The 27,805-nt window shown below is 40.0% G+C and overlaps 1 protein-coding gene across 1 annotated transcript; it reads left to right on the top strand.

Annotated features, from left to right (window-relative positions):
* Positions 1-964: 964 nt before the first annotated feature.
* Positions 965-26,806, top strand: emc2 (ER membrane protein complex subunit 2). Its single transcript, XM_026372071.1, has 11 exons — positions 965-1,033; positions 1,694-1,807; positions 5,428-5,492; positions 6,082-6,167; positions 8,915-8,972; positions 14,677-14,762; positions 14,987-15,046; positions 18,407-18,488; positions 18,741-18,851; positions 20,582-20,686; positions 26,217-26,806. The coding sequence occupies exons 1-11, from the start codon at positions 994-996 to the stop codon at positions 26,301-26,303; spliced, it is 894 nt and encodes a 297-aa protein (XP_026227856.1). The 5' UTR covers positions 965-993; the 3' UTR covers positions 26,304-26,806.
* Positions 26,807-27,805: the final 999 nt, after the last annotated feature.

The raw sequence follows: 27,805 nt of genomic DNA on the forward strand, positions 1-27,805 counted from the left end.
TCTATTACAAGTCAGTATTATTAGCACTTTGGCATACAGAGGAAGCCCAGGGGACAGTGTATGATTGTTTTTATGTGGTTTGTTCAGTATTTCATGTTCCCGAAAAAAAATAACCACATTTCAGCTGACTGCTGCTGATTGCCAAAACTGAGTGTAACATTTACTGTATATATATTACATATACTGTGTTATTATTTGCATCCCTGACAAAGATTGTGACATTTAATGATTTCCTAGTGTATTTGCATTTGTCCATTACTGATATTGTTAGTGTGTTACAATAATATTACTATGTTAATATAATAGTCAGCGGGCGGCATCACTGGACATGACATCAGATCTCTGAAATGTCTCTGCAAGCAAGTTTGTGCTGAGTCCACGTCAACAAGTGTGTAATGTGGTAAGAGAGAAGTGTGTAAGAAAGCATACACAGCGAGGGGATGAGATTCGCAGAGACTCTTGAGGGAAATCAGGATAAAATGGTAAATGTGCTTGGAAAGCACTTTTCCTATTTTCAGAGGAAACTGATTCTAGGTTCAGCTGACTCCCCTACCCAATACTTAGGAAAGGAATTATATGAAAATGGAAATGAAGCATGAGAACCATCATCTGGATTGTAAATGTCTGCTTTAGTCTACTAACCATCATGCTGCATGTTGCTGACTGCTGAACCATGCAATGGGTTTGCAAATGTAGGTTTTCGGCATGCTGGAATCATATTTGCCTGGTGCCAAAACCCAAACATGTACAATTTGCTCTTGAAAGTCTCTCGCAGTGATGGACAAAACATTAAGTCAGCTAATGTTGAGATAAATTAAACGTTTTTTTTTGTTTTACATAACAAAAATAATAATAATATATTATTATTATTATTATTATTATTATTATTATTATTATTATTATTATTATTATTATATTATGTCGTGAGGTCACGCCCACAGCTTGCAAGTTCGTGACGTAGAGAGCACAGCGTATGTTGTCAAAAGAAAAAAGATGGCGTCGGTATCAGAAATGTACGATGTGGGTTGGGAAGGTAAGACGAAAATATTAACGAGGGAATATTAAATAGACTCGTGTGTTGTTGGCTGAATATATTTGGTGTTTTCTGTTTGTGTCGGAATGTGTGGAAGAGTCGTCGCTGTCCAATGTCTAAAATATAACGTGCACTCAACGTGAAGAAGTTGCTTAGCTAATGCTAGTTAGCACGGTGTGCTAACATATTGGCTTTAACTTCTACACATAGTAGCTAATAACACATTAATGGCCACCAGCTTCAGTTTATCGTTAACGTTAGCTAATGGTAGTGTAGCTAAACGTTAACGATATTGTACAATAGAAACCAATGTCTGCCTGCTGGAGACAGCATCTCTTGTATGTAGCTTGATAGCCTGGCCAAGGAGTGACGGCCACGGCTAATGCCTGCTAAGCTAAAGCTACGTTGGAGTTAGCAGTTAGTAAGGTATGTTGCTATTTAAAAGATGTAGAACATGAAACATTGGAGAAGCTTAGCGTTTGTCTTTAAAGAACCACAGAAATATAATCAAAACATCCACATTAATGTTTAAATGCCAGGGACTGAGAAACAGCATTATTGGACGTCACAATGTAGCTAGCTGAATTTCCCTATATTACAGTGTCCCAAGTGAACGTCTACACAGGATGAAACCGTTTTCCTCAATGTCTTTGTCCACAGAGATGAGAGACAAGCTACGGAAATGGAGAGAAGATAACTGCAGAAACAGTGAACAGATAGTGGATGTTGGCGAAGAGCTCATCAGTGAACATGCATCAAAACTAGGAGATGACAGTAAGTCTATCAAGTGCATCTTTTTAATCCACATTAGAGTTTTTTATTATGAGGTAAATTGTTATTTTTAGCTGGACCATTACAAATAAGATAAAATTGAGTTACCTGTTGCTTCGCCCCTCTGGAATATAAAAACATTCATAAGAGACATTATACTTAAGGGCTTATTTATACACTTATCATTTATACTGATGTGATTGGTGTTTTTTTTTTTTATAATTTACTTTGATATGCATGTTTTGTTTGGGTACATTTCTGAATAGGGTGTAAGGTCCCTGTAGAACAGAGGTAGGCACAGATATTATTGAAACGACAAATCTAGGAATATAAAGTCACAAATTGCTTTTGGAATTTTAAAAATCCTTTAAAAAAAAAAAGATGAGTTAAATAAAGTTCTTGGTTTGGTGACTTATAGTATGATTAGGCAACTTTGCAAAATAATAAGTTGATTACTAGTAAAAGCTAAACTTAAAGTTGAAATGTGATTATATTTCAGACAGACAGATTATCAGTTAAGACGTTTTTTTTAAGGGAGAAGTGAATTTTTACCTAACATATCGAAGGTTATGTTTTGAATAGTGCTGTCCTTCTGCATTACCACATAAAACTCTCCCTCTTGACCTAGTAATTATGCCACCATGGTAGTGAGAAGGTGTCTCCCTCTTAGGCGCCTTTGCCTATTTACACTGTACTTTTAACCACTGTTGTAAAGATGATCCAGTGTGTGCTTTACACAGGTAACTGTAATGTTCATTTTAAAACTTTACATGTGAATGTACTACTTCTGCAAGTTTTTGCAAATTATTTGCTCACAAAACGCATTGATGCTCATCTTGTACAATATGATTACAAACGGTTATGCACACAAATTAAGCTTCCTGCTGCAGTGTGTGGATGATGAAATACTGTAGGAAAAACACTACTTGGACTGCTAGGTGCAGCTGGGCAGCAGGAAGGAATTACTGGATAAAGTTTGAGTTGGAGTAAGACTGGGGTCTGGTTAATCATAATAATACACAACTGGTTGGGTTATGTCACCAAATAACTGATCATGTTTTTTCTGCTGCCTTCGTACAACTACTTGCACGTTGTAGCATAGTCTCCCCAATTCTCTGGCATAGCATTCTGCCTGATTGATTAAACACGTTAATGATGAATATATTAGTGATCATTACCAATTCAGTTCAATGCAGTTTTATTTGGATAGCAGCAAATCACAACAGAAGTCATCTCAAGGCACTTTACACATTGAACACAACATATGACAACTCTGCTTGACTACAAATCATGTCATAATTGCAGTTTCTCCTCTAGTGAAACAACCACAGTATCTGGTCTCACAATAAAATGTCACCAAAATTCACACCCCTTCCCCCCTAACACCTAAAGTCGCCTTAGCCCTTTCACACAGGTGGTGGGGCGAAAAAGGGGCTATTATGATTTATACATTCCTTAAATAAACGTGGTTTTATTGAAACCAGCTCTTAAACTGGCTGTGAAATGAGATGGCAATTACCAAAACAAGAATTTGGAATCATTAAAGTCAAGAAAAACTCCAAGCACTTGTTTGTTTTGGCATGACCTGGCAGTTTTTGGGTGGAACTGGATTTTGTTATTCTTTTCAATTAACAGGGGGTGCTCATTGTGCAAGCATGTCCCATTTGCTTGTCAAAGCTGTCTGCCTAACATGTTGTATTAATTTCATTAATTGGCTTCTGCAGCCAGGCTGTTAGTCAGTTTGTTATAATGTTACAGTTGACTGAATGAAAAAGAAAAATAAACATTTCACTTTTATAGCTAAGCACCAAGTGAAACATGTAAAAGGACTTGTTTGTTTCTGATGGTATATAGAGTAGTGCCAGAAAATATTTACTCCTTCACTTTTTGCACCCTTTATGGTGCTGTAGTCAGTTTAATTGTAATGTACACACACTAGATTCTACAGAAGTCATAAAGGGACCTTCATCATACAGATTACTAGAGACTATCTTTGACATGATTCTGGTTTATTCTTGCTTGCTTTGACCTTTTTCACTACCATGGTAATTTCTTTACTCTTTGCCGTTTCATGCTAATCTAAATGGCAGCTCTTAATTCACGATTATCTCTGACCCACACGCATGCTCTTTTCTGCCTACAGTAATGCTGAAATGAGACACAGCTGAGCAATAAACAATTAATAGAGTGTCCAGTTTCTTAAAATCCCTGCAAATTTGTGCACTGTGTTAAAAGAGCTATACCTCCCACACTTTCTTTTCTTGGTTAATGTAAACCGTAGACTATATAGAAACATACTTAAATTAAAGCTGAAACTTGGCAGATTCATGGGTTATCCAATATTTTATTTCAAATTAAACCGGAGCCTAAAGACCACATTTCCTAACTGACTACAACCACTCCATAGTACTGTATTACTATATTATATCAAAGTTGCAAGACATTGTTTTTATCAACCCATTTATATATAAAATACAGGCTGCAGAGAGAGGGTGAGACATTCAACAATGGTCTCCAGTCGGACTTGAAACAGGACATTGCAGTTATGTGGCATTTGTAGTAACCATTAGACTATTAGTTGTTCGATTTTCTGCAGGACTCTGGAGTTCAAACATTTTACTACAAAAAATAGTTGACCATAAAAGTGAAAGTGGTGAAAAGTGTTGTGATATTTTGAATTTTATCATGATGTTTATGCTGAAACTAATATGTATTTTTTTTTATTTATAGTGAAAACTTGCATTGTGTTGCTCACCCAATAACTTTCAGCTGTTCTGTTGTTCTGGCATGTGAATTGCAGAAACTGTTAATAAATTCACTCTGCCCAGAGTGAGGGATTTGAAACATCTCATTGTGGCTGTTAGAGAAATGTTAGTTCAGCTACTTTGGTTTCACAAAACATGAACAATATTTTTAACAATGTTAGAAATGTTTATGCAAAGAATAGCTAGATTCTAACTTACCCCCCAAGCCAGAATATTGCTTATTTTTCCTCTAGTAACTGAGGATCAACTTTTTCATGTCCAATACAGAAGTAGTGCAAAGTGTGAGGACTACATCAAATAAAGGGGAAACTAGTTGTGGGTGGGGTTGGAAGGTATAAATAACAGTTCAGTTCAGTCTAAATTTTAGAGGTGATTATAACAAACTTTTACAAACTTATTTTGCTTCACATTCTTACATGTAATTTACTCACATTTAACATTATTGCTGAAATTGAGTTAGTTATTTATTACCTCATTGTGGCAAATAAATAACATGACTGAAAATCCTTACACCTTGGTGTTGCATGTTACCCAGTGTTATTTATTTATTGTTGTGCTGTCCAAGTTATGTTTTTAACAACATAAACCTTAATGTCTGCAATACAGAAAATACTAAATGTGTCACTGCAAATTGAATGAGGTGGATACGTTCTTTGAATTAACATTTAAGCTGTTGATTGACATCAAGGAGACTTTTTTGTGTGCATAAAAAAAGACATGAGGTGCAGCTGTTGGGCACAGACTCTGACTTTGTACGTCAGATGGACAGTTCAATATATCACTTTTTCATGTAAGACCAGACAGTGGAATGGAAAGAGCGTTAACACAGTCTTCTTTGTCTCTGTCTCTTCTGCCCAGTATGGATTATTTATGAGCAGGTGATGATTGCAGCACTGGATTGCAGTCGGGATGACTTGGCTCTGGTAAGTTTTTACCACGCTTCCTCATACGCCCAAGAGATTCAAAAGCCATCACTCTCTCACAGCCATTTCTATTTTGCAGCAACCAAGTCAAATGTAAAAATTTCATTCAATTCTGATTTGACCAAATGGTCAAACAAGAATTGAGTTGACCATCTGAAGAACAATTTGAGAGTTTGAATTAGAGAGTGTTGCAAATGAGTGTCTCATTCAGGATAATGGTGAGTGTAATTATAACCATTCCCCACCTCTTTGACTACTGTGCGATCAAACTAGTAGCTCCACGCTGTGGATGAGAGATATGTGGCACAGAGCATCCTTACCCCTTTTTAAAATAAAGGCATGGTTGCCCACATGGTTTAATGTAGAAACTTGCAGATTATCACATTTCAGACTGTGTTGTTAGCTTTTTCATGGTCTGTTTTTATAACGACACGCTAGAGGTTTGTTTAACTGAAACATCTGACATTTTGAAACCAGGTGGTTCGTATCTGAAAATCAACAATTGCTGTAAATGACTGAGAGCGAGAGTGTAACATAAAGTTTAGTTGCAGCCAACTGTAATTGGTCTCTTCTGCCCACATCCTTGCAGACCTGTCTACAGGAACTGAGGAAGCAGTTTCCAGATAGCCACAGAGTGAAGCGATTATCGGGCATGAGGCTGGAAGCCTTGGAAAGGTAAGCATTGGGAACCACTTGCTCCAGAGAGAGAAAAGGCAAAAAATCTCAACCTCACTGTTATGTATGGGACTTTAGGAGGCTTTGCAGATCCTAAGTGGTACAATGGTCTGGGTATTTGTAAGTACAGTATGTGTGTGGAGTTGGGTGTGTTTATGTTGGATTGCACAGGAATGCTCTGGAGAAGAGGGCGATCCAAGAGAGAGGAGAGGTTAAGCACTGGGTAGTCCTGTGGCCCTTCAGCCTGAGTTAGGGATTCCCGGGAAGGAAGTGGTCAGATCCCACTGGCATTCTGGGGGTCCCTCAGTCTTCTCTGGTTTCTATTTCTACTTTTTGTTTCTCCTTATCTCTGTATTTTCCCTTCTACCTTACCATGCTTTCCTTTTCTGTTATGGAATCCATACAGGGAGTGTGCCCTGGCTCTGTAAATACTGACATCACCCCAATTTCATCTCTACTCCCATCTCCTTCCTCAGATATGTGTTTTATTTTTGAATCACCAGTATACAAAAAAGTACGGAGAATGGAAAGTGTGAGGAACACGGACAATAAACAATAGGTATTTTGGTCTTTACAGGGCTAAAGAAGGAGCAATTTAATGTATTTACTACCTTGCTCACATTCCCCACTCGGATCACCGTTGCTGGTTTATCGGTTATGTCAGAGTTTATGTGATAATTGAGAGTGATTGCTTCAGCACTGTCAGATTAAATAAACTGCACACTGGGATCTAATTGGCAGCAGACAGAGCTCCACTTGAATGACACCGCTTGAAACAGCAAGGCCCTTCCCCTACACACATGCACACACATGCATACAGTTGGTTCCTAAATAAATAAAGTTGCTCATGGGTGGTTGCCTGGTGCCATCTGAAATCTCCCAAAGTGTGGCTGAGTAATAAAGTGAATGTGAGGAAAGCAGCAGTGCTGGAAGTGGGGCAGCTCAGTGCTAATGGGAACCAGAGATGCTTCTGTATGCTGCAAAAAGAACTCTGGTCTGTAGTCAAGACAGATTCTGATGACTGAACCCCTCCCTCGGCTGCCAAAACATCAGTGTTGTAGATTGCACCTAAGAAGACAAAAGCTTTAAAAATCACTCCCAAGCGTCTGAATCATGCCAAGCCATGGCAACTGATTAGAACAGTGTCCGGGAGCGGAAAGTTCAAAAGCAGTCGCATTATTTACCAGGCCTATACTGCTGTGCTTGTGAGGAACAGGTGGTGTAATCCTGGACATGTTACTGTGAAAGAATGTCTTTGTAGTCTGGACATGAACTGATAGCTGTCAGCCTGCGTCCATATTATCTGCCAAGGGAGTTTACACTTGTTATTGTTATTCCTGCATACGTCCTGCCATCAGCAGCTGTCAAGGTAGCATGTGATGTCATTAACTCAACGCTAGACTCATCAACGCTAGACTCCAAAATCAACATCCAAATGCTTTCATAATCATTACAGGAGATTTTAACCACACATCTCTTTCCACAACTCTTGCAACTTATTACCAGTATGTAAACTGCTCCACAAGACAATAAAACTTTGGCTTTGCTGTATGCAAACATGAAGGATGCATACACCTCCACTGCTATGCCCACCTTGGACAGATCAGATCACAACCTTGTGCTTTTCACCTCCGTCTACACTCCCATTGCTCAGCAGCAGAAATTCAGTGCGTTTACATCGACTAAAGTAACCAGGTTACTAAGAGAAACCAGGTATCTCTGTAAACAGAATGGCGACAACATTGACCCTATGACAGACACCATCAGTACATAAACTTTTGTGTGGATAATATTATCCCAACCGGGACAGTGAGGTGCTTCTCTAACAGTAAGCACTGTAACCTGAAGGAGCAGCTGAACAGGAAGAAGAAAGCCTTCTTAGCAGGAGACGAGGACCAGGTGAAGATGGTTCATCAACAACATAAAGCATGTGTGGTCTGGAAAGCCAAAGATCACAGGCTTCAAAAAGAAGGGGAACCAGGTTGAGGGAAATCTTACAAGAGCCAACAAGTAAAACAACAGATTTACAGTACAACCCCGAACACCGTATCCACCTCATCTGACAGAAACTTAGCCTCCCTCTTTTCCTCACCCAGAGAGACATGGACGGCACATCCATCACGTCTCCACTGCCACTCTACACTGAAAAGTACAGGAAGTCATTCCAGCCAACAGCCATCGCCCTATACAATGATTATATTCAGATAGTGGAGAGCTCTGCTTCAACAGTGACAAACTTCATTATACTGTATTATATGCAATTTTTGGTATTGCACATTTATCTCAACTTACAACTACACAACATACTTAATACAGTAGTTTTCCTGTTTTCTTCTTTAGATTTGCAGATTTGACAACTGTATACAACTGAACTAACAAGTTAGCTCCAGATTTGGACAGATGTTAAAGCAGTAATTTAATTTTGTTTAAAGGTGAATTAAACTGGATCCAAACAAATTAAACTCCAACCTTCAAACAGCGCGCTCTGTTTGTATTGATTGCATAACCTATTGTGAAATGATATAAGCCTCTCACAATATTGGCAAGCAGTCTAAAGTTAAAATGAGTATTTATTTCCTCAAGTAGATCACCACTGATTTCTGTACAACCTCCCTGTAATTACAGGAACCTGCCACATTGTATACAGAAATGTGATTATGTTGAACTCTGTTTGATTCCCCACATCCTAATTTTGCTTGACTGAGAGGTTAGAAAATAAATTTATGTTCTTTTTTCTCTCTCTGTAGGTATGACGAGGCCAACAAACACTACGATGCCATTCTCCAAGATGACCCCACCAACACGGTAAGGGAGAAACAAAGGGGGGTGAAAAAAAATCCCTCTGTTTAACGTTTGTCTTTGCTTCACTTTGCGGTCCCAGCATTTTGGAAGGCTTCAAATCTGCTGAAGTAAATCATGAGTGCTGTGAGTTTGTTAAGTTAAACTCCCCCTGGCCTCTGACCTCAGTCACAGTACTGATCAACCTATCACCCACACAACTAAAAAGTTGTTCAAGGGAGTGGGGCTGGGTGGGTGGTGGCTGATTTATGGTCTTAGTCAGTGGCAGACATGTTTGGTGGAAGTAAAGCATAAATAAGGGTCTGGCCTTTGAAGATGTTGATTAACTAGACCTTTAAGACCTCTATTCGGGTTAGATGGGAGCTCTTGTCCCACCTTCTTTGTTGCCTTGAGCGAAGCCTCTAAAACAAATGGGCCCAAATGGGCCCTAAATACTGTAATCTTCTTTACTCTAGCTTTGCCTTTACTGTCTTCTTCTCTCTACTATTCATTGCTGTGAAATGACTAACAGAAGCATGTCTTGTCAGTTTTCTGCCAATACCACACCACCAACCCAAAACATAATGTACCTGCTGTTAATTGCTTCCATAAGAGCATGTGGCCTAGCAAGAAAATAAATCTTTTAAAGGGTTTTCAAAAGAAACCATGACCTTATTTGTTTTGGGCAGATCTTCATCAACCCAGAGATGTTCAACAAGTTCCTTGTGCCACACTGACATATGGATGGCTTTAGATCTATTAAACATCTCATCTGGCAATGTGGTGGAGACACAGCATACACATTTGTTTTTTGGATGATTCACAAAGATTTTTCACATGGTTGGCTATTGGCTTTAAACAAATAGAAGCCTTACTGAATAAACTAATAACCTTACCTTGCTCTGATGCACACAGCCCTGCTTGCTCCCTCTGTGGCATAGAGGAATACCCTTCGTGTCTTCATCTTACCCTGTGGTTAGCCACTGATTCTGTCTTACTCCCACCTTCACTTAATCAAGATCATCTTTGTTTATTTTATGTCGATATTGCAGTTTGATTGGTGAATGAGGCTTTATGGGCACAGTTTTAATTTAATTTAAGAATTCCATGGTCCCAGAATCTACATTTTCTTAAGTAGTTTTCTTTTTGACGCCACAGCAAACTTGTACATGAGTTGTAAAAGTGTCTTTCAGCAACGTGTAGTCCGAGAGGAGTGGTGTAAATATAAAATGATTGTTATTTTTTGATGATGTTCCAGAAAATATGTAAATCTCTGCTGATGTTGATTCAAGATTCAAGATTCAAAAAACCCTGCGTGAAACAAATGCTGCCCATCTTAAGGATCCCTAGCTGACATTATCTGATCTTATCATATTACACTGCCCGCCAAAAAAAAGTCACCACCTGAATTTAACTAAGTGTAGGTAAGAGCCTCCCATTGGATAATGATTATGTTTTAGCTGCCAACAAGTTATTTAGCCCTTATATTTAGTACTCACTGCATCTGTGAGTAGATTCTCATGTCTTAAACAACCATGTTGGAAGACACATCCTGTGGTCGTGGAAAAGATGTTAATCTGTTTCAGAAGGGTCAAATTATTGGCAGGCATCAAGCAAAGAAAACATCTAAGGAGATTGCTGAAACTACTAAAATTTCTGTTAAGAACTGTCCAATTCATTATTAAAAACTGGAGGGATAGTGGGGAACCGTCATCTTCGAGAAAGAAATGTGGTCGGAAGAAAATCTTGAATGATCGTGATCGACGATCACTTAAACGTTTGGTGAAATCAAATCGTAGAAAAACAACAGTAGAACTCATGGCTGTGTTTAATGGTGAAAGAGCACTTCCACATGCACAATGCAAAGGGAATTCAAGGGATTGGGACTAAACAGCTGTGTAGCCTTAAGAAAAGCACTTGTCAGTGAGGCTAATCGGGGAAAAAATAAGGCTTTAATTTAATAGGGAGCATAAAGATCGGGCTCTGGAGCAATAGAAGAAGGTGATGATGCAGTGAGTAGCTTCTCATTTCTTAAACAACCACGTTGGAAGAAATTCATGTTTTCGTAAGAGGAGAGGTGGGTGAAGTGATGCATCCTTAATGCCTAGTGTCTACTGTACAAGCCTTTGAGGTCAGTGCTCTGATCTGGGGTTGCTGCAGTTGATCAGGTCTAGGTTCAGCAATGTTATGTGTCCAAAGAATGAGGTCGGCTGACTACCTGGATATACTGAATGACCAGGTTATTCAATGAATGGATTTTTTTCTTCCTGATGGCACAGGCATATTCCAAGATGACAATGCCAGGATTCATTGAGATCAAATTGTGAAAGAGTGGTTTAGGGAACATTGTACATCATTTTCCCACATGGATTGGCCACTACAGACTCTAAAAATTGATGCAACTCTGGACGAGAATAAATGTAGATACTGCAGAAACCTATCGAAATGACGAAATGTTGAATGTGTAATGTAATCAAAGCTAAAGGTGGTCCAACAAAATATTAGAGTGTGTGACTTTTTTTTTCGATGGGAAGTGTATATGCATAATAAGGTGCTGACACCAAAAATAGCATCAACTAGCAAAAATGTCTGTTAAATGATAGTCAAGAATGTAATATTTGGATGGTGGATAATCTCAAATGACTTTGCCCCTCATGTTGTCCAAGACAAAATTTAAGTAAAAGCCAGAAATCATGTTAACATTGTAATTTTTATATACAAATGGGTGTATCTCCAACTGTTTTATGATTAAATAATTGGTTTAATCTGGAACAAATTGATGGACATTCATCCACTGTTTGGACAATGGGAGTTGTAATTTCTGTGAATCTCTGGGCACCTCCCCAACACGGCAGAGATCTTCTGGGGATTCCAGCAACATCCTCGGAAAGGGATTGGTCAGTTTCCTGGTCTCTGAAAGCTGGATCCTGCCACCCTAGTCAGCATAGGCTGCCAGTCAAAGCTGGGGCCGGGAATGGAACAAATAGGGTTTCTGTCCCTGGGACGTTAACCTTAAACCTTTTTCCCACACTCCTTGTTCTGAATGACTTGGGTGTAGTGGTGGAAAGTGGAGCATTGATATGATGACATCATTTAGGTCACCTGTCTTGTAGTGAGGGCTTTCTTCTTCTTACATGTTCTCCAACATGCTCTTAAGAATCAGGCAGGGGATGGGCCTGAGAAATGGCGGAAAATTGGCGACCACAAGGAAGACTTGTGAAGCATCCCAGCATGCGAAGCAGAGATTGGAAACTGAGCTGTTGTAATTACAGGCTGTGGAATTGATGTGGTACCCATTAACCAAAATTGTTGAATCAACAAAAATTGCTCAAGGGTTCTTTTTTTTTCTTTTGCCATGGCAGTGTCCAAAAAATGTTTCAATCTCTTAGCCCTTTCTCTTAGCCATTTCTTGCTGTGTTCCAATACCTACAGCAGTGAGCTGGCAAAATTCTTGTCTGTGTGCGTAAAGGCATTTTTTCCACCTTTTTACTACTATTTCAGATTTTGCAGTGCTTACAACATTTGCATATAATGATGCACCAATTCATTAGTTATTTAACAGGGAGGAGACTAAGTAATTGCATTATTTTGTATTTATTTTCCCCCTAATTTTTCAACATAAATGGGCTGGTATTTCCTAAATAAGCCAACTGAGATGACATGGATCACTCCTGAGGTTGAAATGTAAACATATGCTCTCAAGATTGATTGTAGGAGATTAATTTAGTGTAGCCCAAGCTACATTTGTGAATTATGTGCACACTATGTGTCAGACACTGTTGTTGTGTTCTGACACCTGTTGCTTGATTAAAATATTCCTGACATTGAAACCACAAAGTCGTGTTATAATGTGACTGATCCATCTAACTTTGCCTTCAACTTTGCCAGGTAACAAACTGTAAACTATGTTGTTAAGCATACCTCTCCAGAATATAATGCTTGTTTTTCCTTTGACCTCTTTTCATTGTTACAATTACATGTACAGTGAGCTAGATTTGCCACCCTTGTAATGTTTCTTGCTATATAAAGGATGGTTGTGGTAGATTGTAGCGCAAGAGCCAGGGGTGATGTAAATAATCCAGTCCCCACTCTTATGGCCTCCTCAGAGCTCTAATTAAAAAAAGAATCACAACAACAGAGGGAGCCGCTGCCAGGTTTTTCTGGATCATTAGTTAGAGAAAGGAGGAGAGTGGGGAGTGGTTTAGAATTGCTTCTTGTTTAATAAAGTGCTGTGTGACTTTCTGGGCTACCAACTTCCATATGTTCTTTTGAACCCCAAGTGGTTCTTTATCTTGGGGGGAAAAGAAAAGTTGAGAGAGAGAAGAGGTGGGTGTGGTGGTGGCGGGAGCGCACTAGTGCAAAAATTCACATTGACAACACTTTTTTTTCTGCTTCCTTTTCAGTATTGGATGAGCAAAGAGCCCACATGCTTATAATTTAGTTTAGAGTATAAATTCCTAAATCTCACATAACTTCGATTTCTGGTGGAATGCACTGGATGTAAAATTGTGCTATCTTTGTTTTATAAGCAGAAGGTTGACCTTTCACTGCTCTTTGTTTCTTGATAACTTCATAACATATTTTAGTAATTTTCTCTCAAGTTGCCTTTAGACCACCCTCGTACTAAAAATACACACTTCTACAGATGTGTCTAGTGAGTTTGGGAATAAGATACATTGTGGTGTAGGTAGAAATCCTTCCCGTTGATGTTAGACTCCTGTGTTTTATCAAGAGGTCATCTTGTTGCCTGCATCCTTTTTTCCTAAAATAGTCTAAAATATTGCATGTGAGTTGAGCTTGCAGTGTCTCTGTTGGTCCCTGTGTCATCTTGATGGATAAGTGGATTTCTTGTGATGGTAGTGTCAGAGAAAGCCCAAAGTTACAACCCTCTAGACATGAGTCATCCACAGCCTTCAATGGTTTTGATTATGAGTGCAGGATAGGAAGCCCCACTCGATCAACTGCCAGTCCATAAATAAAATAGACTGTAACATGGCAGTGCACTTCTAATGGAGCGTCAGCCTTCTGTTAAGATTTTCACTTATTACCAAAAAAGGAGGAGGAAGAGGGTTAAGAGGGAGTAAAACATTTGGAAAAGTCAGAGAAGCAGGAGTAATACTTTCTAATTCAGATTGATGAGAATCTAATCCACCTTAAGGTCACTTCAACATCAAAACGAAGCGGAAAGCAATTTTCAGCTGATGTAAGTCAGGCTGGTGCAGTGCTAGATGCGTGCTGGGCTGGCGGGAAGACAGGCGTTGGGGCTTGGGGGAGTGTGCCATTTTCCCCACTTGGTTAGAGGATGACTCACCACTTTATCTCCACCACTGAGCTCATTCCAGCTCCCAAACATTGACTCATAATGTGTGTGTCCATCTTCCGTTCGACATGGCCACTAACTATCTCCAATTACGTCTTGGTAGTCTTTCATATTAATTTAAAGTTTTAAGCAATAACATGAGTAAAACAAATTCAACTTCAGTGTAAAATAAAAAAATAAAAGAGATCTATTTGCATGCTATTGTGCTAATTCACCTTACAGATTATTCTAAGGAATCGGAAATATTTGGTAACATAGTGCGACTGTAGAAGTGGAGCAGGATTGTTGTTCTCTAAAAACACTAATGTTGACACTTAAGCTCTCATCTCTTACTAACTCTTCCTCTCACCCCTCTTCAGACAAACACTGAACAAGCTAAGTTCCTAATCCTGTTTACTCTCTGCTTTGTAGGCAGCAAGGAAGCGCAAGATCTCCATACTGAAGGCCCAGGGGAAATGCACCGAAGCCATCCGGGAGCTCAATGAGTATCTTGAACAGTGAGTGTTTCTACAAGAGGGGGAGAGGGTCAGACATCCCATTTGCGCTACCTCCTCTGGCTTTTATTTTAATTAAAAACTGAGTCTGCTTTCAATTGGGCTGGCACAACTTGTACATAAAGTTTTAGAAACCCATTTCCCCTACTTTAAAATTTTGAAGACTCTCATTAATGTTATTGTAAGTAATGTTATTCATGCTGTGTGTTCTTCATTTACTTATTCAGATTTGTTGGGGACCAAGAAGCGTGGCACGAGTTGTCCGAGCTCTATATCAACGAACATGAGTAAATATATTATTTATTAATTATTATTTAAATAATTCCACTTTCTAATGGCAAAGAACCATGATTTTTTGTGTGTGGCACACACATGTATGTATGTATGTATGTATGTATATATATACACACATGTATGTATGTATGTATGTATGTATGTATGTATATATATATACACGTATGTATGTGTGTGTGTGTGTGTGTGTGTATATGTATATATATATATATATACATATGTTGAAGAGACCCTTTTGATTAAACTTGATTTTGAGTCATTCAAGATTAGAGCTTCTACACCTGTTTGTTGCTCTACATCTACTATTAATAATCCCAAAAAAACAGTGCTGCACAACTTAAACATACAATGTGTGAGATAATACATGTTGGACATAACTAACAGTTAAAATGTCAGAGCCACTTTCCCTTTACCAAAGACCTGTATTTGCTTTATGGCAGTAAAAAATTTGCCATACAATATATATCATTTCCTTGACATTACATAAAACAGATTATCCCAGTCTCCCCATAGTGAATTTTTTAAAATAAAATAATACACACAGTTCGCCTTCTCCACATGATTGGAGTGACTGGGCTTCACCAAAATAACTGGTGCAAATATGAATTAGTCTTGGTGGCAAAAAGCTAATACTATCATAAACATACCGAAGAGGATGATTAAGATGTATCTACTTTGTGTTGCTGTGCTTTGTGTTATTTTAGTGTGGGCAGTCATTAAAGACAAATTTTTATCATAAAAGGGCTTTAGAAAGCAGCCATCTGTTTCTAGTAAGCCACCCGTATGTTCAAGGTGTATCTGTCAGTTTAACAGGGCTTCACATCATACTGATGGCTTGATCTCCAGAGAACCATTGGATGGCCACAATGGAAGGCAGCGAGATGCCTAACGCAGCCAGCGGTCTGAATGAAGCCCTGTCATTTGTCATTTAGGGATAGTTTTAATAGGATTTCAGCCTTAAGCCCCCCTCTCTACCCCTCCTACCTGTGAGAGCAAAAAGACTTGCTGGCCTCTCACTGATATCTCAGTTGCCAGGGAGTTTTGCCAGACGGTACTGCTTTGCAAGGAAAAAATATTTTGTTTGTGTCACCTTTTATCCCTCTTTAATTGTCTAGAGCTCAGAAGTTAGTGAAGCAGTATCTGTAATTAAACTATAGTTTTGAATATGTATGCGTGTGTGTGTGAGCGCACTGGCTCTATAGTTGCATGGTTGCTCCGGTACGAAGGGAGTGGCAGCAGGAATGTATAGCATGGTGAGAAGGCTACTTATTGGATATTTCTTGCTTTTGTCTGGGACGCTTTATTGCTGTAGTAGCCAGAGGAAATCCATGGGTGAGCGGATTATCTCCCAGCTTATCCCAACACTTCTAATATCACACCATTCACTCCCACAGCTCCTTATCTACAGGCGTGTCAATTTCTTTTCTTTGTTTTCTTTTTTTGGATTACAAACTCCCTGTTTCCCCTCCTCCTCCTCTTCCGGATAGCCTAGCATTATCACCACTCTTTTCCAGAGGTATAGAGCAGGAGGTAGAGAGAGGGAGCACTTGCTGTGAAATTCCCAGGAGGAGGTGGTGGCACCCCCCCAAGCCAGAAAAAACAGTGGCTGTTGGAGAAGCGAGCAAGAAAAATAAACTTTCCTCTCCTCACTGTGAAACATGCTGGAAGCTAAAAATAAACAAAGTAATGTGTCTTTGCACTGCCATTGGTACAGTTACAGTAAGTATCAGTATTAAGACATTAAAAACATAATTAATAGCCCTTGAGTTGACAGTGTTAAAACAGTCCTCATGCTAGCGGTGTTTAGACTGGAGATTATTTTGTCTGTAGTGCAGTATTGCACAGAGCCCTTGTAGGAATCTGCTGTTGGCTTTTTCTCTGACCCATCTTATGAGGCTGTTGAACAAAATTGGACTGGTCATCCAAAATTACAGGATGAATAGTAATTTTTTTTCCAAACATACTTTTCACAGTCTAAATCCATTTCTGTCTTATGAATGTGGTATATAAATAGGAGAAAGCCACTGCTGATGGTTTTGCTAAGCCCCAAAAGAAACAAATACGATTCTTACAGTCTTACACATGATGGTGGCTGCAGCCTTGCTAAAGTGCTATGGTAAAGAGCAGCTGCAGAGAGAAGCTCTGTGATGGTGGGGTTAGGTGGCTCAAAGGAAAGGTGGAAGAGGTAACATTCTGGCGTTGGTACAAGATTCTGGTTGATGGCTGATGGAGAGTGCTCTGTTGTAGGCTGCAGCCACTGCACTGGCACATCTGAAAGTCTTTACATAGAGGAAGTGGTAATTGTAAGCAGCCTCCAACCTTCCAAGCCCTCTGATCTCTCTCTGCTCAATCTCCTCCCCCTGTTTATTTCTTTCTTTCTCTGTCCCCACCTTCCTTTCCAGTTGTATAGGTAATCTTTCAACTAGTAAACATGGCATGCTGCAAGTGGACTGATAAGTTTGGAAATTGTCTGCCTCAATATGAAACAGCTTTTGTAGGATACTCTGCACATGTCCCTCATAGTGAAATTAATCCTTATTTGTCTCAGTATAGTAGCTTGTTGACACAAGCAGTAGTCTTTTAAACTTTTTCTTTAAAATTGGTATGGTTTATTCAGATGACAAAAATCTGAAGAAGTCTAAGCTTGGCAACAAGGAATGATGTTAACTTTCAATTAGTTAGAATTTGTTAATAGATGGTTCGAGTAGCACAGTTTTCAGTTAGTAGATCTGCTTCTTTTTTAGTCTGTGTGTTTTTGCTTCTATATTGTTAGGTGTACAGACATTTATGGCTATACGTCCAATGATATACTATATCTTAGCTCGTCTTGGCCTGGTCCTGTGAAGGGGAAACTGTGTATTAGAAGTGGAGTAGCAGCAGATTAGTGTGAGGTCAACAGCTCAGCAGACTGCTGCTGAGAAGTGATCTCATCTGAGTATAGGCAGAGTGTGCCAGCTCTTACTGTAGTGCTGACCTCAGGAAGGTAGTTAACTACACATTAAAAGCTGAAAAAACACACAGATGGACAAGATTGATCCTCAGTGTCCCCAAAGGACGGAGAATCACCACACTAGATAGGCTTTTACCTTTGCCAGCTGTCTAGCTTGAGGAACCTGTAGTGTTAGCCTGTAAATAAACTTTACATCATGTACTAGATCTTTACTTTTGTTTGCAACATAAGCTATAAGTCTGTCACATAAACTGGCCTAAAAGTGCCCATGCAGTTCTCAATTCAAATTAATACCTGTAAATTTATTGGGCATAGATGTTGTGCTTCACAGTTGAGCAAACAGAAAGATGACACATTCACAGCTGTATCAATCGACTTACTGTTTCCCCTGTCATTTCCACAGCTATGGAAAAGCTGCGTTTTGTCTGGAGGAGCTGATGATGACCAATCCTCACAATCACTTGTACTGTGAGCAGTACGCTGAGGTAGGTACCCACCTGGATGTCCATCATCAAGCATGGGGGCAAACTGCGGAATGAATGTTAGATCTGTGTGAATGGTGCCTCTTTAACACAGACAGACACCGACATGCACTTAACGTCACTGGGAATATAGGCTCACACAAGGAGATGTGTTTACTCAGGGTTGTCATGTATTGCTTATTCAGATGTCATGCTGTCATTGCTTGAGCTGCCCTTTAGCACAGCTTATTGGCCGTGTTTAATGCCTCTTCACAGGTGAAGTACACTCAGGGGGGGCTGGAAAACCTGGAGCTGTCCAGAAAGTATTTTGCCCAGGCTCTGAGGCTGAACAACAGAAACATGAGGGCATTGTTTGGCCTGTATATGGTAAGTACTGGAGAAAGTGGAGTAGAAAGAGAGTAGGAGAGAAAGAAAAAAAAAACAAAAACACAAGAACCTTTTTTGTAACCCTGTGGTTTGTCAAGGCTGAGGCTGACCACCGAATGTGTGAGGCAAGACTGTATTGCGTGTTTAAGTGTGTTCTTGGGGGGAACGAAGAAGGGGCTCTCAGACAGGTCAGATCACTGCTGACTCAGATGGTGAAGTCCAGCATCGGAAAAGTCTCCCCCTCTGGAGCTCTTTATTTTAGTAATAATACCCCTTTGGTAAGACCTTTTATTTTTATGACTTAAATAAATAAAGTAGTCACAGAGTAAAAAAAGAGAAAAGCATGAGAAAGAGTGCAATACAACCGCTACAAGCTGTTTATCACTGGCAAATTATCCAACCAGGTGCCAGTGTGATTGTAGCCTTGGCTGAACAGCCGTTTCATCTACATATTTGTTTAAACAGGATGTTGTCTGCTAGTGCCAATGCATCATATGTAAGTGAGACTTGACATAAAAACACAAACAGAAGAGTTCAGGGAATAAAAGGTGGAGAGTGGCAGCAGGTCTAACACAGAGAGCCCCAGTGTTTTCGTCCTTGCTGCACTGGGATTCTTCATGAAGTCCAAATACCTTCATAGCAGCTCATACCCTGTGAAACTGCTTAGAGGTAGGCAGAGTACCGGAGGAGTAGGGCAGGGTCAAACGGAGACTTATGCTTCTGTTAACTTTCACATTCATCTGGAGACAGAGCAGGCCCTGTACAGTTTCCTGACAAGTCATCTACCAACACTCTGGTATTTAATGGCTACTTCAGGTGGGAGTTTATTCTTTATCAGTCACAGGTCTTTCTTAAGAGTGTGCTTTGCAGATTGTCAGCAAGTCTCTGTGGTGCAGAACTTGACAGGTGCAAGGGGTTCAGTGAAAGGACAGGAAGCTTTCACCATCTCACACGATCTGAGTCAGTTCGACAGAAGACCTGGTAAAACTGACCACATTTGGGTTGTGGGTTGGTTACTCACAACACTTGCGTGGGGATTCCCCTCCATAATGGTGTACACTGTTATTCGAGGATAGCCTGTCTGGGTTGACATCATCTAAATTGAGGTTTCTCTCGAGTTAAAAAAATAGAAAAAATGCTTACTAAAAAATACAGAAGCCAAACCATTTGTAGAAAAAGCAGGGCCAGGTTGATTGGTGTGTAGTTAAAGTTTCAGCACTGGTAGGGAGGACTTTGAAGTCCAGGCAGGGTAAGCCCTCTGGGGTTTGCTGTGTGGAGATGATGGTAGGAACATGGGAAAGACATGGGATTTGTGGTTCGGAGGGGAGCTGTCGGGGCAGGCAGAGACCGTGATTCACACGGTGCTTCTCTCACTATGCACCCTGGTTTTTTTTTTTCTCTTTCTTTTTTTGTGGAGATATACAAAGCCCTTTCATCACTGATAATCGATGGCGTTGGAGAAATTAGGCCCTGTTAAGTGACAATTTACGTATAAAGCATTAAAACACTCACTTTTTCCTCCTCATAAATGATTCTCCTGTGTCATCAGGCCAAGGTCTGTTTTTTCTCTTCCTTCTGCCACAATGACTAGTGGAGTGGTAGATGGTAAGAGTGGTTGCACATTCATCTCAATTACACTTTTATTGCTGTTTCACCAAGTTCTGATATAAGAACACCTCTTCCTCTGTTCTCCTTTTGCTTCTTCCTTCCATTTTCTGTTTTTATTCTAGTCTGCAAGTCACATCGCTGCTAGTCCTAAAGTCAGTGCCAAGGTCAAGAAGGACAATATAAAGTATGCTGCTTGGGCTGCCACTCAAATAAACAGAGCCTATAAGGTGAGTCATATATGGATATGCATTAACCTTATAATGTTGATTTACAATGTATTTTCTGTTTGCTTCCATGATTTCAACAGGATCTTTTTTACTGTTTCTCACATCACCCTCCATTCCACCAGACACCGAAACCACCAATCTTATTATCCTATGACTCTTCTGTTGTGTTTTAGCTTCCATGGGGTATTTGCACACAGTATTCAGACATCTAGGTATTCCCCTTATTTGCATAGTATGTGGAAAGTATTCACCACCACCAAATGACCCCTGAATGTGCAGCAGTCCTAAAGGATGCCTTTGACTTACAATGGTGTAATAAAAACCAAAGTGTCTTTCAGTGTGTTTGGGTACGTTTACTGTTCGTGTGTTGACTTAAGGCCACAATGTCTGCTAAGACTTTATCCCACACTCTGGCTTCACAGATGAGCTTCTTGCACAGCCACAAGCTGATCCTCCGAAGACAGCAATCACGCTAGACTTAAGCAACGAGATGTCTAGTTCAGCTGTTAAAGTGGGGGTTTAGTGAGCCCTGAACTGAATCGAGTCCATCTCTGGTAAATTCACAAGCCTAATTATACACATCAGTGTTATTTCTCCACTTGTTTCCTAGCTAGTAGTTACTACTAAATGAACAAATCTTCCAAGATATGTGGCATAGAAATGGAACCTGACACTTTTGGCCAAAGCTGACTTTGTTGTCTAATTTGAGGGTCTGTGAGAAGAAAAATGTAATTGCTTAGGACCTTCTAGTTGTGACTCTGACCTATTAACATACAAAGGATAAGAAAATGGGCGGTAAAAGACATCAATCATGAAAATGTGTATATGTGCGCTTTTATGCCCACAAATTAGTACCCACACTTTCAGGCAAAGTAAGGAAGGGAAAAAGTGAGGAACTGTTCAGATGGTATCACTAAAATTGTTCATGCCGTTGTCATGGCAGTCTAAGTATTAAAGCATATTTAAAAGAAGTCTTACTTGCCATACGGCCATATGTGTTGCTTATTTGGGCATTGACAGTTAAACGTGTAATAAGTGGTTCCTTGTTCAGCATGTGTGGGTCCCGTTGAGAGAGAGTGTCCCTGCTGAGCCTCTAAAGACCTTGTCTCACCACATTGCTCTCTGTGCCTTATAGACACATTTCACATGATGAGTGCTCAGACAAGTTTGAAAGCACTGTTGGAAAAAGTGTATGTAAGTAACGTCACAGTGAATGGCTGCTCTCTTTTGTTGAAATGTCATGGAAGAGCTCTGAGCTTTTACTTGTTCCTTTAGGTTTGAGTTAAAATGGAATGGGCTGTCATGACTGAAGATGAATTGCTTGTTTTGAAGAGACTAGTACTGAACATATAGAGATAGGTCTCCTTAATTAATAGAAAAATGTAGAGGTGATGTTGGCTAACAAAATTTGTCAATCAAATGTCCCCATTAGTGTCAAGTCTACGTTACTTTTTTCTTTCATCAGTGTGCTTGCTGGCCTTACCTCACTGTTGTAGGAAAGCTTTGATCCCAACAGGAGACAAGATGATTATGTCAAACTTAATCCTAAGTCACGGGCCATAAGAGACAGAGAATGTGAAAAATGAAAATTGTATTTGGAGGGAACATGATAGCATACAAATATCTCAAACTTCTGACGCTTCATGCTTTGACAATTTGCCAGCCTGATAACACACTTACTGTATAATCTGTGGCCATTTTACACTTGACTTTTAGGTTTAGATCTCAGAGTGGTCATGAATTCAGTATTAGCAGTTGCCACAACATATGCAAGTACATCAAGCAAACTTAAAAAATAGACTCAGCTGAAAGTTGTTAAAGGGATTAGACGGCAGCAGTAGTGCAGGACTTTTTTTTTGCAAAGGAGGTGTGTGTTCACCCACAGAGTTTGGTGATGCTGACTAAATCAATCACGTTGCTACCCACATACCCACATCTTACATGTGTCTTTGACTTTCTTAATACTTTTTATACTTTACCCTATTATTTCATAGAAAATTGTTACATAACCTTGATTTGACATTTAAACATAAAGTCTGGCTAACAGATTAGCCAGACTGAAGTTTTATTTTAATTATTGCACAGGAAGCCAGTGTGTGTATCACTGCAACATGTCTGCCATGCTCTGGTGGCCCAGAGGAAAATAGTTGTGGCTGATTTATTTTCATGACAGGCAGAAATACTTTAGCCTCTTCTTAAGACAGAGGACAAGCGTGAAAAAGTTGAATTATACAGTGCATCCAGAAAGTTTTCACAGCGCTTAACTTTTTCCCCATTTTGTTATGTTACAGTCTTATTCCAAAATAGATAAAATTCATTATCTTCCTCAAAATTCTACTAAAAATACCCCATAATGTCAAAGTGATTTTTTTTTCCAATTTTATTTAAAATAAAAAAACAAAACAACAACAAATCACATGTACAAGTATTCACAGCCTTTCTCATGACACTCAAAATTGACTTCTGGTGCATTCTGCTTCCACTGATCATCCTTGCGATGTTTCCTCAATGCCATGAAAGGCATACACCTGACATTCTTGATGAAAACCTATTCCAGAGAGCACTGGACCTCAGCTTGGGATGACAGTTCATCTTTCAACAAGACAACAACCCTACGCACACAGCCAAGATAACAAAGGAGTGACAGGGCGACTCTGTGAATGTCCTTCAGTGGTCCAGCCAGAGCCCAGACTTAACCTGATTCAACATCTCTGGAGAGATCTGAAAAAGTCTGTGCCCCAACGCTCTCCATTCAACCTGATAAAACTTGAGCAGTACTGCAAAAAAGAATAGAAGAAACTGTAATTGGTGCTAAAGGTGCTTCAGCAAATATTGAGCAAAGATTGTGAATACTTATGTACATGTGATTTTTCTTTTTTTTTAAATTGAATTTACAAAATTGCAAAAAAACAAAAACAAAGGTTCACTTTGACATTACGGATTATTTGTAGAAATTTTAAATGAAATAATGAATTTAATCCATTCTGGGAACAAAAGCTGTCGCATAACAAAATGTGAAATAAGTTGAGCGCTGTGAAAACTTTCTGGATACACTGTATGTGGTTTTGTTCCCCTAGTGACAGTAATGAGACAGTCAGTCACACCTTTGTCATCCAGGGAGCATGATGTGAGTTTCATCCCAACTTTCTGCTCCTGTCCTGTTCTACAACTTTTTGTATTTGGTTAAGTTGCCTGGTAACGATTGGTCCCCCTGGGATTACAGCCTAGCTTTGTGCACACAAGGTTGGCAGCGCATGCGGTAAGATGTTTTTTTTAACAGTGTTTTAATGTTTGTTTGTTTTTTTGTTGTTATTGCTTCAAGTGAACTGATAAAGTTGCCTGCTTTATTTCTACTCCCCACATCCAGTCAAAAGAATTGTGATATTTCATTTAAAAAGGAGTGGTGGGGTGGGCCTCAGGCAGCTGCAGGCTGATGTGGGCTTGTGCTGGCTGATTGATGGCCCCTTTAAAGTGTTGCTCATGTCAGTTGTCTGCTTTTATTAGGCCCCCGGTACCTGGTTATTGTCATACCTCAGTGTGAAAAAAAAGTATGAGCAGGTGAGTGCAAGCGGGAGCAGACATCAGTGAGAGGTCATGACTGACTGGGGCCCTTTAAAAGAAAAAAAAAAATCTAATTATCTTGGTGGGGTCGACTGACATATAAAAGACCTGGAGATGTGTGGGTTGTAGGTGCAGCGGGCTTTAAAGCAGCCCTACATATCCTGCTCTAACTTTTTAAACAGATTCTCTGATTAGCTCCTCTGTCACGGACCACAGGCTCCCACTGCGTCATGACTCTATTATCAGATCCTCTAAATAGATGTGGAGCTGTCTGGTCTGCTCCTAGTGTTGTAGAACAGGCCAGGAGCTAATGTGGTGGTCTCACCTCAGGCTGAGGAGATAATTGACTACTGGGCCCAGGGCAATGGCGCATTAGGCAGCAAAGCAATGAAATGCACTGATCATTATAACTTCCCTACCACACACACCCTAAATCTAGAAGAATGAGTCACGCTTGGAAATTACGTAGCCAATTGCACACCTTAGCCAACTGCTCTGTCCAAGCTGGAGTTTGGAAAAAGAGGAAGGAAAAAAAGTTTAGCAATAAAAACGCAGTGTAAGCTGTTGTAGAAAGGTGAAATAAATAAATACATGTCACGAGATTAAAAATGCTTTATATTGAACATAGAATTGATCATTGTCTGTCTTGGAAATGGCAAAGGAAAATGTAGATGGACTCAATGTGATGCCAGCCTTGGTGAAGGCACAAGACTTACATTTCTTCAGCCAACTGTGCGTATTGCAGGTATTGAAATTATGTCGTTTGTGTGCGTGTGTGTATTCGTGCTAAGTGTGCACACCCTCTCCAGAGGCTTATCTCTCACCTTGGAGGACATGCAGAGTGTGCTCTGTTGTCCAGGGGCAGCATTACCATGTGGTTGAAACAGTATCCCCTGTCTGTGTTAGGCTCAGGATAATGGGGTTTTCATAATGATCTAATTGAAAGGACCCTGCAATGCTGTTGTCTCCTGTTTGTCCTTTGCTGTTCAGCTGTATTGACATACTGCGTCATTCTGTCAGCCTAAACAGCAAATTCTCTTTGGGACTTCACTTCCACATGTTTTTGCATAAGTGTCACTGTCTCCTGCTGTCTGCCACATTGTCTGTGTCGGTTAGTCACAGAAGTCATAAAGCAAAGCAATAATCCACATCTTATATCTTATATATATTTTCAGTTTTTTTTCTGATTTGATGTTGGATGTAGCTTGCTGAAAGCATCATCCTACAGTAACCATTACTCAAAATAGGTCACACATCATTATATTGCACTAGTTTGATACCACCTAGGGTGTACTTTAAACATTTTTTTGTAGCACTTCCTTGTCTGTCTACAAATGTGGATGAGATTAGGTTAATTGGACTGACCCTTACTATATCCTTTGTCCACTGCCCAAGGTTAAGAAAGTGTTTCTCTGTGGTACGTTTTGAATGAATGCTCATCATCTGTTGCTCAGTTTAATTGGGTAGAAAGAGTGTGTGCCTGTATGTGTATGCACAAGCAATCTTGTACATGTGTGTGGATTATAATTTGCGGCACTTCCTGTGAAACCCTGTGGACACTGCTAAAATGAGAGTGGAGTGTTACGTACTCCTGTACTAGAGGCCATGGAAGTGGACTAATGTGTGCATCCTATCTCCAAGCACACACAAGTAAAATGGCACTTACGCAACAGTGGAATTGGATTAGATTAGAGGTATTATATTTCTTTGCATGACCCATTTTCCAATTCTGTCTAATGACCGCTCTCAGATTATTGCCGCTCCTGGGACAAGGATGTTTTTGCTCAGTCAGTGACTTGTGGCGGTGATGGTGATGAGGCTATCACTGTTTCAGTGAGACTGTGTTCAAGTGTTTTTGGCTCTCCATTACTTGAGCTGGCAGACAGAACTAATGAGTTGATGCTCTCTTTCTTTCTCCCCTCCTGTCTTTATCTGTCTGTCCCTTTCACCTTCCCTCTCTGACATGCAGCTGGCCGGCCGAGGGACCAAGGAGAACAAATGCTCGATGAAGGCGGTGGAGGAGATGCTGGAGTCCATGCAGATCACCATGTCCTAGGTTCCCTCCTTTATGCGATTCTTCCTTCCTCCTAGTCACACGCAGACCCTTGGAGTAGCCTTTCAGTGTGACAGAGGTCCGGGTCTTTAACTGATTTCTTCTTCTTTACCCCTCCACATTTAGTTGATTGGACTTGACTTGGACAATGTAATCTGTGGCCTACAACCGCAAAAACCAAGTACACCAACCTCTACACTGTATTGTCTCAGCTGTGAATTCTTCAAACTGTCAAACTGTCAATACTCTCCTTACAGTTTCTGCTTTGTTATCACTGATTACTACACTTAGTCAAGGTTTTAACCATGCGACAAGGAAAAACAAGCTGTACAGTAAATACTATTTATAGTGGAGATCCCACCTGTCTGCACTGGGTCCTTTTATTGTTTCTGTACTAACTGTAAATGAAACATCTTTATCTAATAACATTTCCTGTATGTTCAGTTTATCAATGATAAATATAAGTAGGATTGACTGAGTTGAAAATAAAAGCGTCTTCATGAGGATAAGGATTAGTGGGTTGTTTATTTGAACTCCAGAGGATCCAAACAGTGACTTCGTCCACAGAAGTGACAGTTTTTGTCACATTTGAACCTGCTAGAACTATCATGGAGAGGGATGAGAGACATTTGTTATTATGAAGCCAGCAGTGGCAGCTACAGAGGCCTCTTCTTTCCCACTGATTCCAGCTGGGAAATCCTGCCTTTCAATTACCCCAGACAGCAGCTGAACCAACTTGAGAGCAGTGAAGAACACCTCTGTCATTTCAGTTTAGAGGGCCTCGGAGAATGCTGCCAGTAATTAACACGCCATAAGTTGGAAAGGGGAAAAAAAAAAATAGTCATGATGTTGGAAACATTCACGACAGGCAGGGGAAGAAAGACATCTTGGTGCTGGGAGAGGCAGCCCTGGTTTCCTCTGCTGTCCGAGCAGTACACTCGGTTGGCTCGGTTCTGTCATTTTCGAATCTGAATTGACCCAATGATAGTCTTAAATTGTCACTCACCCGTGAAGGGTCAGCTGTTACTTCCATTTCTTTTGTTTATTAACTCGTGGAAATTGTGTCATAATTTCACTTCTTCAGCTGATGGAAAACTCAAGTGTTGAGTTTATGGTCTTTATTGGACAGCTTTTAAATTGAGAAAGGTCACTAGCTCAAAGCCTGGAGTGTGGAAAGCCGTTTTCTCAAGTTTTAATACTCTCTGGCCTTGGTCAGTAGATGAATGTGTCTGCATTTGATTTGCTTCACTAAACTGGCGAAACCAATGAAAGCCAGGGGATGGTTGAGCATCAAGTGACTTGAGTTATTTTTACAGGGAAAGGGCTGAGGCTAAATGAAGCTCTTTCTGAGGTGTTACGGGGTGCAAGGTGTTTGATTTGAAGCAGAGTGGTTGCTTTTTTTATGTTGCTCATATGTAAATATTGTCGTACTCGCAAAGGTCATTTATGAACTTGTAAAAGAGGAATAAAGACTGTCAATCACAGTTGGACATCATTATGAGACA

Source organism: Anabas testudineus, chromosome 16 (genome assembly GCF_900324465.2).
Source record: "Anabas testudineus chromosome 16, fAnaTes1.2, whole genome shotgun sequence".
In the NCBI taxonomy this organism is placed as follows: domain Eukaryota; kingdom Metazoa; phylum Chordata; class Actinopteri; order Anabantiformes; family Anabantidae; genus Anabas; species Anabas testudineus.

What these genes read in the sequence shown, in the direction of transcription:
- emc2 (XM_026372071.1), top strand. Translation starts at nt 994, where the DNA reads ATGGCGTCGGTATCAGAAATGTACGATGTGGGTTGGGAAG. An exon ending in ACTGTGAGCAGTACGCTGAG is followed by an intron (nt 18,489 to 18,740) that starts GTAGGTACCCAC and finishes GCCTCTTCACAG; the next exon opens with GTGAAGTACACTCAGGGGGG. An exon ending in AAATAAACAGAGCCTATAAG is followed by an intron (nt 20,687 to 26,216) that starts GTGAGTCATATA and finishes TCTGACATGCAG; the next exon opens with CTGGCCGGCCGAGGGACCAA.